The sequence below is a fragment of the Talpa occidentalis genome, unplaced genomic scaffold (assembly GCF_014898055.3).
Source record: "Talpa occidentalis isolate TD23 unplaced genomic scaffold, MPIMG_talOcc4v2.1 talOcc4.2, whole genome shotgun sequence".
NCBI lineage: Eukaryota > Metazoa > Chordata > Mammalia > Eulipotyphla > Talpidae > Talpa > Talpa occidentalis.
The window spans coordinates 131,079,442-131,093,696 of record NW_023602073.1 but is presented as its reverse complement, the minus strand read 5'-3'; the positions used below and the strand labels follow the sequence as shown (position 1 = coordinate 131,093,696).

General features: G+C 34.5%; 1 protein-coding gene across 6 annotated transcripts in view; it reads left to right on the top strand.

The window, feature by feature from the left end:
- BCLAF1 (BCL2 associated transcription factor 1) overlaps positions 1 to 14,255 on the top strand; it is a 27,840-nt gene extending 13,585 nt beyond the window's left edge. For 3 of the 6 annotated variants that reach the window (XM_037520440.2, XM_037520441.2, XM_037520439.2), the window contains 6 exons: positions 942 to 1,026; positions 3,295 to 3,470; positions 4,583 to 4,763; positions 5,658 to 5,804; positions 11,278 to 11,490; positions 11,648 to 14,255. In XM_037520440.2, the coding sequence (XP_037376337.1) occupies positions 942 to 1,026; positions 3,295 to 3,470; positions 4,583 to 4,763; positions 5,658 to 5,804; positions 11,278 to 11,490; positions 11,648 to 11,653 (808 nt within the window). In that variant the 3' untranslated portion in view covers positions 11,654 to 14,255. Of the gene's footprint in view, positions 1 to 941; positions 1,027 to 3,294; positions 3,471 to 3,603; positions 3,767 to 4,582; positions 4,764 to 5,657; positions 5,805 to 11,277; positions 11,491 to 11,647 lie in introns of those variants that run through there. The other 3 variants (XM_037520444.2, XM_037520443.2, XR_008552784.1) reach the window with 2 other exon arrangements.

Below are 14,255 nucleotides of genomic sequence, written 5' to 3'. Positions count from 1 at the left end.
GTCAAATCCTGGCTCTGTTTCTTCATTGCATTGTGATGAACACATTATTGTTGAATTTTTTTTTCCATCTACAAAATAAGGATAATGTCTTTTTTTGCAGTGTGGTGGTGACAGTAGTATTGGTTATATGGTATGTAACTCTGCTTAATGTAAAGTAGATAGGTTTTCGTGGTAACTGCTGAAGAAACACTGGGAAGTTGTAACTGATACAAGATTCAAAACGCCAGGAAAGGCAAAGGCTGAAACTATAGCATATGTACAGGTTTTGTGGCTACTTAGGAACAAATAAATTGATTTCTTTTTTGTGTTTATTGAGGATATCAATGTACTGTAATTATATGATGGTTGACTTAGGATGGTATGTTAAAACATTTTTCTCCTTTGATGAATAAAATAAATTTGATGTTTTAAAAGTTTAGGCTTCATTCATATGTAAAAATAATCTTTTTTTTAAAGATTTATTTATTTATTTATACAAGCACTGGGTACAGTCAGAGGCGCGGGAGGGTGAGAGAATTCACCAGAGCCAAAGTGGGGAGCAGAGCAGGCAGAAGGACCGAAGTACACTGCTGAGGGGAGCAGCGGGCGGCAGGAGAGGTCTGTGCGCCATGTGGGACCCTCCTCCGGTGGCCGGGGAGCAGCCGGGGATCGAACAGGTGCTGCAGAAGCTGCTGGCAGCTTCGCAACCCAACGCTCAACCGCTGCGCCACCGGGGAGGCCCTGTAATAATAATCTTGCCCCGGCATTTTAATTTACTTAGTGGGCAGAGTTTTCTTAATTTGTATTAGGAATTAGGCATAACAATCTTAATTTGATAAATTAGTTGGCTGATTGGGAAAGGTAGAGCTGCCTACTATTTCCTTTACAGAAATGTACAGATCTGACAGTTTTTGAAACTTTAAAGTTAATGTGACTACAAATAGACTTTATTTTACATTAAGGAGAATTGACATCTCTCCAAGTGCCCTGAGGAAGCATACCCGTTTAGCAGGGGAGGAGAGAGTTTTTAAAGAAGATAATCAAAAGGTATGTTTTAAATGAACTCCCCCCCCCCCATGTTTAGCTTAATGATACTATACTAAATACAGTTTGGGCAAAATGTATAGATATCTGCCATTTTTTAAACTTATAAATACTATGGTATTGTACATACTTCTCAGAGGAAATAATAGCTGACACTGCTGTAATCCAGGTTAAGCCAGCAGTAATTTTAAAAGATGATGAAAGAAGGAACTTAGTTCTAAGGAAAAGGTACAGAATTGGTAGACAAAGGAAAATTACAAAAGTTAAAGATGCACAAAGTATTTATAGAGTTTCAGTAAATGTGAGGTTAAATGGTTGAGCCAGAATAAATATCCCTTCATTTATGTGTGCTTAAATTAATATCTCTAGGTTCTTCACAGAGAGAATAAGAAGTAATTTCTGTGCTACTGGGCATTTTTGGTTGGGACTAAGAAACGAGCAGTCTAAGAACTGATTTACAAATGAACAATATCTGTGGATGCAGGGTGGGAGAGGAAAGCTTTTAAACTTAAGGAACCCTGTGAATGACTGGTGGAGTCGGGGTGGGGCTTTGAGAAAATGGACTTCAGTTGTTAAGGAGCTTCTCATATAATTTGGTAATTCAAAATCGACATTTTCTGGGAACACTAGTTTATATGATAGACCTTTAACAGTCTAGTAGAGATACTGGGGCACTGTTAACAAGGAAAAGGTTAGGGAACTTGGAAGTACTGCTTGGTTCCAGTTCTGGCCATCACAAGTACATTTGTGATAGTTAGAAAATAACTTCGTGGATGTCAGTTTTCTAATTAGAAAAATGCAAGTATATATGTTAAGCAGAATTGTTTAATAATTGTACTATTATGAAAATATTGGTACTTTAGCATACACATTTTGTAATAGGGCATGCTATTAACATACTAGGGTATTTAGCTAAGAAACAAAGTGGCTTCTTTGGGGCGTGTCTTAGAAAAACAAGTTGTACTAATTTTTGCTTTTACTTTCAATACCTTGGATTCAGTGTTGTTTTTGTTTGCCAACAATATAGTTTATCCTTGTGCTCTCATGGGGTATCTTGTTTTTCTCCTTTTACTCAGACCAGATTGTGATTTGTAGGAGAGAAAATAGTGCTTACTGATTGATGGATAAGAGGATATGACATTGTTTTTTATTCTTCATCTTCTGATCTAAATGAATAACATGTATCTAAATGAATAACATGTGTAATGTATAGGTAGTTCAGTTTACAAAGTACTTTCACTTAAATTATTTTCTTGTGGGCTTGCTAATATCAGGTGAATAGGAAGGTTTTTGCTCTTGACTAGGTTTTTTTTTTCCTTTGTTACCCTGGGAACAAATAGGTGAGTAGTTGATATCATTTGGAGAGAACTTTATGCTTTCATTTTTATGAATGCTTATTAATATTAGAGCTTCTAGAATTCCCAGAGTAAGTACTTATTGTTGAATACTAGCAAGGATGTCCACATTGCTTAGCATCTTACTGATGTATCATTTTTCTTCATTCCTAGATGCCTCTTTCCATCTTCCTAAATTATATAGTATTTGAAAAAGCAATGGAACAAGAAGGAGGTGAATTGTGACCCAGTTAAACTATTGTCCGTTGCAATACCTGAATTGAGAAGGGGCAGTATATGGCCCGAGATACTGAGTACAGGATTGGGAATAATATCTTTCTGGCTTTGTTTGTACCCTTGTTCAACCTCAGTTGATTTCATTAATCATTCTCCTCTTGCATGTTATAGAAATTACAGAATTCTTACTTTTGAAGTGGTGGTTTTTTTTTTTTTGGGTTGGTCAACTTGTTTGGGAAGAACTTAAATGATAATGAGGCTTAAGTAATGAGATTACTTTAGGATCCCTTTATAGGTGTAAGGCAAAACCATAGATTATATAACCTCTGTCATTGTTCAACTATTTTAAAAAAATGCCTTTTGCAAGGATGAAGGATGATAATGAGTGTGTGCTGAGTGGAAAAATGACTATCATTTTACTGTACAAATGTTTTTTATGGTTGCTTTGAACAAAAAGCTATGATAGTTAACTTTTAAATAACTTCCTTAGTCCTACTGCACTTTGTGTACACAAATGTTTAGTAAAAACAGTCACATACTTTTTTTTAAATAAAGACTATGGAAGTTGTATTTTAATATCCATTCTTTCTGATACTGAAATGTCAGTTTAGAAACTGGCATAAAATTTGGAGAGATATATATGTACATACTTTTTTCTATATCTCCCTGAAGTCTGTATTTTACATCTGTCTTTTTATAGGGAGATAAAAAATTAAGGTGTGATTCTGCTGACCTTCGGCATGACATTGATCGTCGGAGAAAAGAAAGAAGTAAAGAACGTGGGGATTCCAAGGGCTCCAGGGAATCCAGTGGATCAAGAAAGCAGGAAAAACCTCCAAAAGATTACAAGGAATACAAATCTTATAAAGATGACAGGTAATTGTTAAAACTGTCCGAGTTAGGTTTTAGCTTCTAATTAGCCTTTAATAATTGTCAGCTTAATTGCTTTCAATTTTGATTGTGTAATCGAATGTTTAAATTTAAACAATTAAAATTATTTGTTTTACAGCAAAAATGTATTTGTCTTTTACACGGCTTATGGTGGATGAGGACAAAAACTTTGGAATAGCAAGCTAACACTGAAAAAAAAAATGACAAATTAATGTGTCCTATTATCCAGGCTACATCAGGAGGTTGGACTTCAATGCAGTGCATTTCTAGAAACAGTTTGTGTAAGAACTTTGGTTCGTTATGCTTGATTCCGCACTTTTTCAACTCATAACACCCAGAGTACAAAAATTTTAAAACTGATAACTAGTGGTTTAACATGGGAGAAATGGGGGGAGGAAGGATTAGTTTTTATGAAATAGCAATATGTATTAGTCTTTCAAAGTAATGTTTCCATGGATACTGTTAGCAGTGGTAAGAGTATTGCAGGTATGACCTTTTCGGGTATTGCATTAGAATCATAAAAGTGATCATCATAGCGTCATATAAACAATAGAAATACTAAGTATCATAGATAATCGTTTTTCTTGCTATTCATTAGGTAAATGGTGAATTTTACTTGTGTTTTTTTTTTTTTAATTTATGATTGGTATTTGTAATGTCATATGCTTTTTATTTCTATAACCGTGTTGTGGCCCAAACCATACCAACTGTTCTCACCCAGGGTGTACAAACTGCAGCCATTTTGAAACTTGACCTTAAAAAACAGTCTTATTTGTTTTTCCTACTCTCCCTTTCCTTCTTTTAAAAATAACAAAGTTAAAGATATTTAAGAACTGAACTTTATTCTTGAAGTTTCCATACTGCTAGTTTCTAACTGGCAGGTCATAGCATGTTTTTCAGTAGTGATGTAAAATAAATATTGAAAGAGAATGGAAACAGATTGTGTCAAAGTTTAACACCCAATCATTCTAGTTACATAATATTAATAGGGGATAGTTTTTTTTTTACCTGAAAAGTATCCCTCTTATTATAAGATTCAACAGGGCCAGCATCTTTAAAAATTGCACATTTTTTTGTTTTCTTTCTTTATTTTGCAGTAAACATAAAAGTAGAGAGCAAGATCATTCTCGATCTTCATCATCTTCAGCATCACCTTCTTCTCCCAGTTCTCGTGAAGAAAAGGAGAGTAAGAAGGAACGAGAAGAAGAATTTAAAACTCACCATGAGCTGAAAGAATACTCAGGCTTTGCAGGAGTTAGCCGACCACGAGGAACTTTTGTAAGTAATAAAATTACTTTGCATGATTTTATAGGACTTAGAGTACTGTAAGAGTACTGTATATAAAGAAGTAAAATATGTGATTTAGATAGTCATTCCTACATTGAGTATTAGTCTTGAAAAATGAAATAGCATTTTAAGTATCATTTACGTTAGGAAATAACATTTAGGGGGAATGAGAAGGGACTGGAGCTGGTACATTACTTTTTTTTGTACACAGATTAAGAGTAAATGATTTTGCTTGATTAAAAAAAAATGCTTTTTTGAGATTTAGCAGTATCTATATAAACTAGGGGCTTACCATTTGTGCATATATTTCAAGTCCTTGTTTATATATGCTCCAGTCTTAGAAATAACACAACTTTTTATTCTAACATACGCTTATGCCCATGTTTTTATAAATAGATAATTATTAATTTACTGGCCTCATAGTGCATTTTCATGACACTAATTTCTGTATATTCAGTTTTTTCCTTGAGAATATCCTGTTACTAGTAGGGTCATTTATTCATTTGGGAATGAGAAGAGCTTTGCTCATACGGTAGCAAGTGTAGTTGAACACTTGGGACTTTTAAGATAATTCAGAGGAATTAGATGACTCTTTGGGGTTAGTAAAAAGGAAAAGAATCAACTTCTGATTATTTGAAAACATTAGTTCAGGTCATGAAAGTGCAGTACTCTAACTTTAGGTTGAATGTGTGTTTCTGCCTAACCTACTCAGCTTTTAGTAGGCAGAATTTTTTGCCTGTGATCTAAAATGGCCTTTCCATCCTCAGTTTGAGATTTAGGAAGGAAATAGGTAATACGTTTTTGTTACTGCAGTTAAATTAGAATTTGCATGTAACTAAATACATTTTGATTGCATTACTAAATGATTTTGTTAATGTTAATCAGTTTCGAATTAGAGGCAGAGGAAGAGCCAGAGGAGTTTTTGCTGGGACAAATACTGGTCCAAACAACTCAAATACTACTTTTCAAAAGAGACCGAAGGAAGAGGAATGGGATCCAGAATATACCCCAAAGAGCAAGAAGTACTTCTTGGTGGGTGTTAGAAATCTGTGTTTATTTGGTTTGCATTAATTTTCAAAGCATACTGGGTGAATAAATTTGAGTATAGTTATCCACTACTATGAGAATATTTCACCATAATGCCTAAAATATTTTAAAAAATACATTACCCAGATGACTTGAAGTTTTGAAAATGTGGCCCCCTTTAGTCCTGACTGTGCTTTTTTGACACACTTTATAGGCTGATCAGGGTAAACTAAAAATATACCTGATTTGATGGCCACATACAAAAAAGAACATTATTATATATTTCATACCTGTCTATAAGACTGTATAAGTGGACAGATATGAAAACTTCTCAAACATCACATCTAATTGTCTAAATAAAAGTCAAGACAAGAATTCTATTATAATAGTACATGTAACTAAGGGTCTAAGGGCACTGTTAAGGGTTCTTTGAATTAAAAGGAAGATGAAACGTTACATTATGGAAAGGTTGCTAGATATTCAAGTTTGATACTTATTGTGATGTTTTTCCTTCTAAAGTAGTTTTTTAAAGGATGAAGGATCTCTGAATAATGATGGAAATTTTCTACAGTTTGATATGGGGGAAAAGGATCCATCCTGCCTTTATACATAGACTTTATACCTAAACTGTTATGAGAAATAGTAATTTTTTGTCATAGCTTCTTAGGGAAGTCATGTTTCAGGGAAAAGTTTTGAAGACTAGTTGTTTTATTGAAGCAAGGAGGAAAATTTCATTTGCCTTGCATTTCACTTTTTATAAATATAGTGTCCATAACATATCTTTTAAGTGGTTAGAGCTATATTGTGAAGTAGCTCTATATTTTGTTTAGAAAATGGACATTTTAGTTGTTTCAAAAATTAATTTCCATTTGCCTCTTTTTTGGGTGCCTTAATGAGACTAGTATTGAAACAAACAATCTAAATATATATGTTGGATTTCCTCCAAAGGAAGAAAATGGCGTATTGCAAGCAGAGTGTGGTTAGGAGAAACTATATAGAAAAATGTGACTTAAATCTTAAGCTTAAAAGGTGAGTAGGTGTAATATAGGTAGCAGAAGGAGTAGGTATAGATATTTGCTAAAGGAGATCTGAGAAATAGAAAAAATCTAGGATCCATCATCTTACTTGTCACAAAAGCATGAAAAATTATCCAGTGGGAAGAGAAGTGATTAAAAGGCCAACTATTCAAATGTGGGGTGAGGTGTGAGTGATAATGAAAATGAAGGACATGTAGACCAAATGTGAGAAAGATCAAAAAGTTAAGAGGGAAAAGAAAGTGAGCAAGTAAACAAATAGTAATTTTTAAACATTTTACCATATATCTAATTTAGGGCACCTTTATTTTTCTATAGTGTTCTTTCAGAACCTGGTCTCAGTTTTTACATTAAATTGGGACATAATCAGTTCAGATTGACCTGTAATTGCAGAGTAGTTTTACTTGTAAATCTGGGAAGTATAATTTTAAGTGTAAAGAAGTGTAATTTTAAGAATGTTGCCACTTACAAGCAGTAATATTTTATAGGTTGTGATTTTGGACTCTACTTAAAAATTTTCATTTCTATATAGAACATACATTATCTATATCTGTTACAGACGGGTTGATTCTAGAAGTAAAATTACCACAGTACTTTATTTCTTACAAGTCAACTCCCAAAATTTGTTATTTGGTTCTTGATGAACCGTGAAAATGACAATTTTTGTTTTTACTTGGAAATTTGAACTTAATAGATTTTGCATCTTCTGTAAAGATAATTGACTTTTCATATAGCTGGTATTGAACCTAGAAATAGAAACAAATATTATTCACAAGAAATGAGTTTGAGTATCTACAATATCTTCCTGATTCTTTCAGCATAATCAAACCAGCATGGAAATTTTGCCCATGTTAATGAAACATTAATAATAATAGGTAACACTTAATGAGCAAAGTACTATATACTAAGGCAGCACTGTAAGTATTTTAGATCTGCTAACTTAGATTTTTGAAATGACTCCTTTTGAAGTGGGGCCATTGTTCTACTTTTATAGGTAAAAACAATTGAAGTACAGAGAGCCAGCCCCTTGACCAAAGTTATATGACTAGTAAAAGTGGGTCAGTATTTGGACCCATGCACTGAGCTCCAAAGTAAGGACTCTGTATTGAGTAATAGTTACATTTGCTGCATTCTTGTCTGAAATTTCCCATCCCCAAACTTAGATTTTTGCAGAGCTGTGGTAATGTTTTAATAGTAAGTTTTCCAGGAAAGACAGTAAGTAGTCCTCAGGACCTGAAATTCTGTGGAGGAGGGGCTGAGTATATGAAGAGGTGGAGCAAGTGGACACGTGCTCTTTGTAGAATTGATGATGTCTTTGGAGAAAGAAAATTACTAGTTCAGTGTTAAAATTTTGATAAATTAACCCTTTTAGTCTTCACCATTCAAGACAGAAAGATAAGAGTATTCAGAAGATTTTGGTTTCGATATGACCTTTGTTAACATTTTGGTTGTGTTTTATAAATATCTAAATCTTTGGCCCTTTCTTATTTGAATTTTTAAAAATTGTAGGAAGACTAAAGTGTAAGAAACTGAGGATTGAGTATATGCTTAGCATCAAAGTGTCACTTAATTTGTGGTTAGGAAACCCTCTGTAAAACACAATGTAATCTTACAATTACTATATTCTGTATCAGTTTCAGATCACTGTTTCATTGGAAAGTAGTGGTTAGCTTAACTAGTGTCTAACTTTGCCACTGCTTCTCAGTTTCTTCTTAGCTGCCTCTTAAGGTAATTATTTACTGCTACCATCATAACTGGAAAAGATATTCTGTGGGTGAATTTTGCATCTTCCTTAAAGATAACTGACTGACTTTTCCAATAACTGGTGTTGAGCATAGAAACAAAAATATTATTCAGAAGAAATGAGGTTGTGCTATGAACCAGAGACACTTTATGAGGGGAGGGGGGCGGGGGGGGGAGGGATTGGGGTCAAAATAAAGGGGTTGCAAATGTTTGGGGAATATAAAAATAAAAAAAATTAAAATTTAAAAAAAAAGACAAAAAAAAAAAAGAAATGAGGTTGTGAAGGGGTAGTGGAAAGAACTAGCTCCATGGCCTTAAACAAGTTAATTTCTTTGTGCTTCAATTTTTTTTTTACCTCTAAAATGGGATTAACTTTATTTTACAGGGTCCTTGTGAGGATTGGATGAATAAATATTTGTAAAGTAGTCAGAATAGTTCCTTATCCTTAGTGAGTACTATATAAACATTGCTGTTGCCACCATTTATTGAGTGCTCATTTATTTGCTTGTCAGACACAACGGGCCAGGCACATTTTATGCATCATCTGTGTTCTCTCAAGCCTGTCTCTTTTCTAAAAAATGAAGAAGGCACACAGTTTGAGTTAAGATCTAAAACCATACCTCTCCAAGACCTGTTTGCTTTTCCCCACAAATCCATGGAATAAGTACTATAAACAAAAAAAGACGGACTCTGAAATTGGGTAGACTAGAAGGACCTGAAATTACGTAATTGCAGGGAAATCATTTTGAGTGACAGACTACTTAAAAATAGTGTATTTCAGGTTTATGTGAAACTCATAGACACAAATTTATACTTTTGATAGTAATGAAGTCGTTCTTAATGAAATCATCATGCACACCTCTAGACAGTGATCTTTCATTGGTTGTGAAAGATAGATATTAGATATTGGTAAGTGCTCTTTGATATAGGCTTTGATTATATGTGTAACAGCCTCTTTTTTTTTTTTTTTAAAGATTTATTTATTTATACAGGCACTGGGTACAGTCAGTGTGAAGTGAGGGAGGTGAGAGTATTCAGAAGTGAGGGAGGGTGAGAGTATTCACCAGAGCCAGAATGGGGAACAGAACAGGCAGACCGGCCAAATACACTGCTGAGGGGAGCAGCGGGTGAGACAGGAGAGGTCTGTCGCGCCACGTGGGACCCTCGCTGGCGGCCGGGGATCAAACCGGTGCTGCAGAAGCTGTGGGCAGCTTCGCAGTCCAGCGGTCAACTGCTGCGCCACCAGGGGAGTTCCCCCCCCCTTTTTTTTAAAGATTTATTTATTTATTTATGCAAGCACTGAGTACAGTCAGAAGCACGGGAGGATGAGAGGATTCACCAGAGGCAGAGCAGGGAGCAGAACAGGCAGACTGACGAAGTACGCCGCTGAGGGGAGCAGCAGGCATGGCAGGAGAGGTCTGCGAGCCATGTGGGACCCTCGCTGGTGGCTGGGGATCGAACTGGCGCTGCAGAGGCTGTGGGCAGCTTCGCAGCCCAGCGCTTAACTGCTGCGCCACCAGGGGAGGCCTTAACAGCCTTGCAAGTCATGTAGGGGGGTGATCTGTACTACATGAATATGCACAATGAAACATAGTCTGTGATTTGAAAAGGTGCTCATACCACATAATATTTGGGAAAAAGTCTTAGTCTGAGGTGGACAGCAGTTAAATTACAGGAGAATAGGCTTTTTGTTTTGTATTTGGGAAGGTGATACTCAAATACTTCTCAGTCTTGTAGGTTGTTTTGATTAGTGGGACAATTTGTAATTTGAGAAACATCTGTATTTGGATATTTTTTAATGAAAAATTAAGATTGAAATGTGTAATAGCTGCAGTACTTTCAGGTTGATGAAGAAGAAAATAGGTAAAGCATTACTCCATGGGCCATGCCATCATGATTTGGCATGTGAGATACCCTAGTCCGGAAGACTGATGTGTAATATTATTGATTTAAATTTATTTATTTTTTAAAGGTTTATTTATTTATGCATGCAAGAACTGGGGTATAGGCCAGAGGTCTGGGGAGGGTGAGAGGATTCATCAGAGACAGCTGGGAGCAGAACAGGCAGCTCTACTGAAATACACTTTTGAGGGGAACAGCGGATGAGACAGGAGAGGTCTTCTGTGCCATGTGGGTAGTTCCCTGGCCGAGGATCAAGCTCTGCTGCAGTAGCTGTGGATAGCTTCATAGTGCTGCGTCTTAACCCCTTGCACTCCAGGGAAGCCCTGATTAAATTTAAATCTTAATAGAATTTTAAAATCTATGTGTAAAGTGAAAGTCTTACAATCTTCTTTATTAAGTAAATGTTATTGGTGATATTGCTATGACATTTTTATGACTATCACATCTTTTTGACTAAGTGTTTTGGGGAAAATAGGGTGTTTTTTTTTTGCATTCTATGCAGTAAATGGTAGTGGACTTAGGTTGCAATAATTAAAAGCAGAAAAATCAAAATGCTGAAAATCAGCAATAACTTGGCAATTGAGATTCTTCAGAAAAATGGGAATTTCTCACTACTTTAAAATTATTCTCTGGGATAGAAGATACTTTTGTTTAAAAAACTCGGTTTTGTTGTGTTTTGGAACATTATAAATCTCACAAACCCAGTCTTCAGAGTATTTATTCCATGACTTATGGTTGGGGATATAATCATCCTCATAAGATAGACATTTCAGTGATGATTGCTTTTAACCTTCCTGTAGCATGATGACAGAGATGATGGTGTGGATTATTGGGCCAAAAGAGGAAGAGGTCGCGGTACTTTCCAACGTGGCAGAGGGCGCTTTAACTTCAAGAAATCAGGTAGCAGTCCAAAATGGACTCATGACAAATACCAAGGGGACGGGATTGTTGAAGATGAAGAAGAGACTATGGAAAATAATGAAGAAAAGAAGGACAGACGCAAAGAAGAAAAGGTAGAAATTTTCAACTCGTTAGTGATTTTAATAGATTTTCTTCTCTGTTGGTTTGGTGGACCAATTAGTTAATTATTTAATTTTTAAGAACAGTGTTTATTATGGATCATTTTTACCCTTCACGCTTTTGCTTATATTTTCTTTTGTTTTCTTTTAGGAATAGTAAATCTGAAGTGAGATTGCTACAGAGAGCAGAACTTGCACCCACCTTTTTTTTTTTTTTTACCTGATTTTTGTTTTCAAATAAGAATGTAAGCATTTTACTTAAATTTTACTGTTTGCAAGTAGCCTATAGAAATTTTGTTTTAAGTCCTCAAATATCTTTAAAATAGTAGATTGTATGTTGAAAATTGTACTGAAATAAAGTAGAAAATTGTTACGTACCATATTTGTAACTATCAACTTTTAAAAAAATTCTTTTACTGTTTTTGTTACATGCAATGTAATTCTGCTTTGTCTATAAGATATGGTCAAGTACAGCTTTGTGAAAGTTCTGATTCTCTTCCTCTTCCCTCCCTGTTTGTTAATGTTTATTCTGAAGTAAGCGTTAGCTCTACATACAAATCCCTGAAGAGAAGTTGTTTATAGAGACCACACTAATTATTTTAACTGTATACATCTGTGACATTTTCTTTAATTCAAACACACTACATTGTAGGGTGACTAATTTTTGAAGTATAAAAAAGCAAAAGGTTGTTACTTTGGTAAATAAACTAAGCTAGTTTAACATTTCAGCAAATGTTTAAGAGGGAAAAAATTTTTTTTGTCAATAGCTAAAACAGTATGAGCTACTAAAAGTTCGATTGAAATGTTTGAGAATTTTTTTTTTTTTCAATATTGAAAGCAAGCATTGACTTATATAAACCATTCTTGCAAGCCTTTACTATTTGGGTTCAAAATTCAGTGTTCTTTTTCTATTCTAAAGTTTGAGTCATGGTCTTAGGTATAGGTATCCAGCTAGGTATCAGCTATTCATTGTGAGGAAATTGGTTTCGAAAATCCCATTCCTTCTGAATGTCTTAAATAAAAAACAATAAGACCTGTAATCCTGATGTTAGTATGGAAGAGGAATATTCTACAGAAAATCTTAGATTAAAAGAATGTACCTGAATTCATATCTTACGTATTTATTGAGTTTTGCGTCAGCTAAAACATTAGTTTGTAGTCTAACCATAAGGGAAAAAAAGCTACCAATGTACTGTTCATTAGTAGTATTTTAAGTAACTATTTTTTGATTTTCGAAGTCATCAATAAAGTTTTGTCAGGAAGTTTGTTGCATCATTGCTCGAACTTGGTTTTTATTTTTTCCCTTGATATCAGTAGGAGTTTGTAAAATGCCTTTTTTTCTTCCCAAGGTTTCTATTATTCAGGTAAACAGTCTTACCAATGTGAATTACCTTTGTGTTTATGCTGATAGCTCTTTAAGAATGAAAATTTGAAGTAGTAAATTTCAATGTTAAGTCTGTTCACAAATAATCAAATTTCTTTGTTAACTCAGCAGTTGAATTAGTTGTATATGTTTGCATTAAAAGGAGATAATGCTTACTCTGTTAGTGTAAACTTTTTAAAGACCTTATATCTTTGGCTCTTTCATTCTCACTTGATTTGCAGTGCTTCTATAGCACCTGAATTGCAACCCAGGGGCATTAAGCTAACAGTTGCTGGAGGGGAGAGGAGGGAGAAAGGAAAACAATGTATGATGACTATTGGCTCTAAGATCTTTAGCGTTGCATGATTTCTTCTGTTAATGTCTTTCCGAAATTATTTTTTAGAGCAGAGGAGATAGTGTCAAAGCAAGTGTGTGTTGCATTAATCTAGACAATATTCTTCTGGTTAGAAATAATATTTGATTACACATAAAAGCAACATGCATTTCATCTCCGACTTAGGAGGATTTTTTGGGATCATTTTGTTTCATACAATTAAATTTAACCTTTATTTTGGCAGTTACCTGGTTAGGTACTAAATCTATGCTAACTTAATGTGCAGTTTTGCTTTTCTACTTAAGACAATAGAAAGAAAGGAATTTTTTGAGAAATCACTTAATGGGGAATGGGAGTAGTTAGCTAAATCCTATCAGCAGGTTTTAAGTGCAAATGCACTGCTTTAACCCAGATACATACATGATTTGATTCCTTTTACTCTTTAACAAAATTTAGGAAAGCCTGTCATACTGGGACATAACAGGAAGAGTGACTGTGAGAACTCTAATAGAATGCCATTTGAATGTTACCTTTTTTCAGAGCCAAGCATATAAAAAGTAGTCTGTGTATTTTTAAACCACACCTTCACACTTCATGACGTTATAAAAGCTGAGTGGTTCCTCATTAAGGGTATTTATTTACAAGTGCCAGAAAAATCTTAATTGATTATATTAAAAGACTTGTGTAGAGGAGAAAAGTAAAAATGAACCAAAGGATATTTTCAAAAAATATCCTTTTAAGAGTGTTTACGAAGGCCATGACTCAGTCCTTAGATGTGTATACCTTTAGACAGTCCAGGGATTTTAATATAAAAAGCAAAGTTATTGTTTCCCCATTACAGCCTTCTTTAAAGAGTTGTTAATGTTTTCTTTTGTCACAGTTAAAATCAGCATTGGGGTTTAAATTACAATTTGAGAAAAAATATTACCCAATAAGAATGAATGTAGATGCCTAAACGATTCTTACTCAGTGTGATGTATAATGCAACAGGGACTCTTGTAAATTGTCATATGCCAATAAACTGTCATAAGTGGTAAAGCTGTTGTTTGCTACATGATTTTT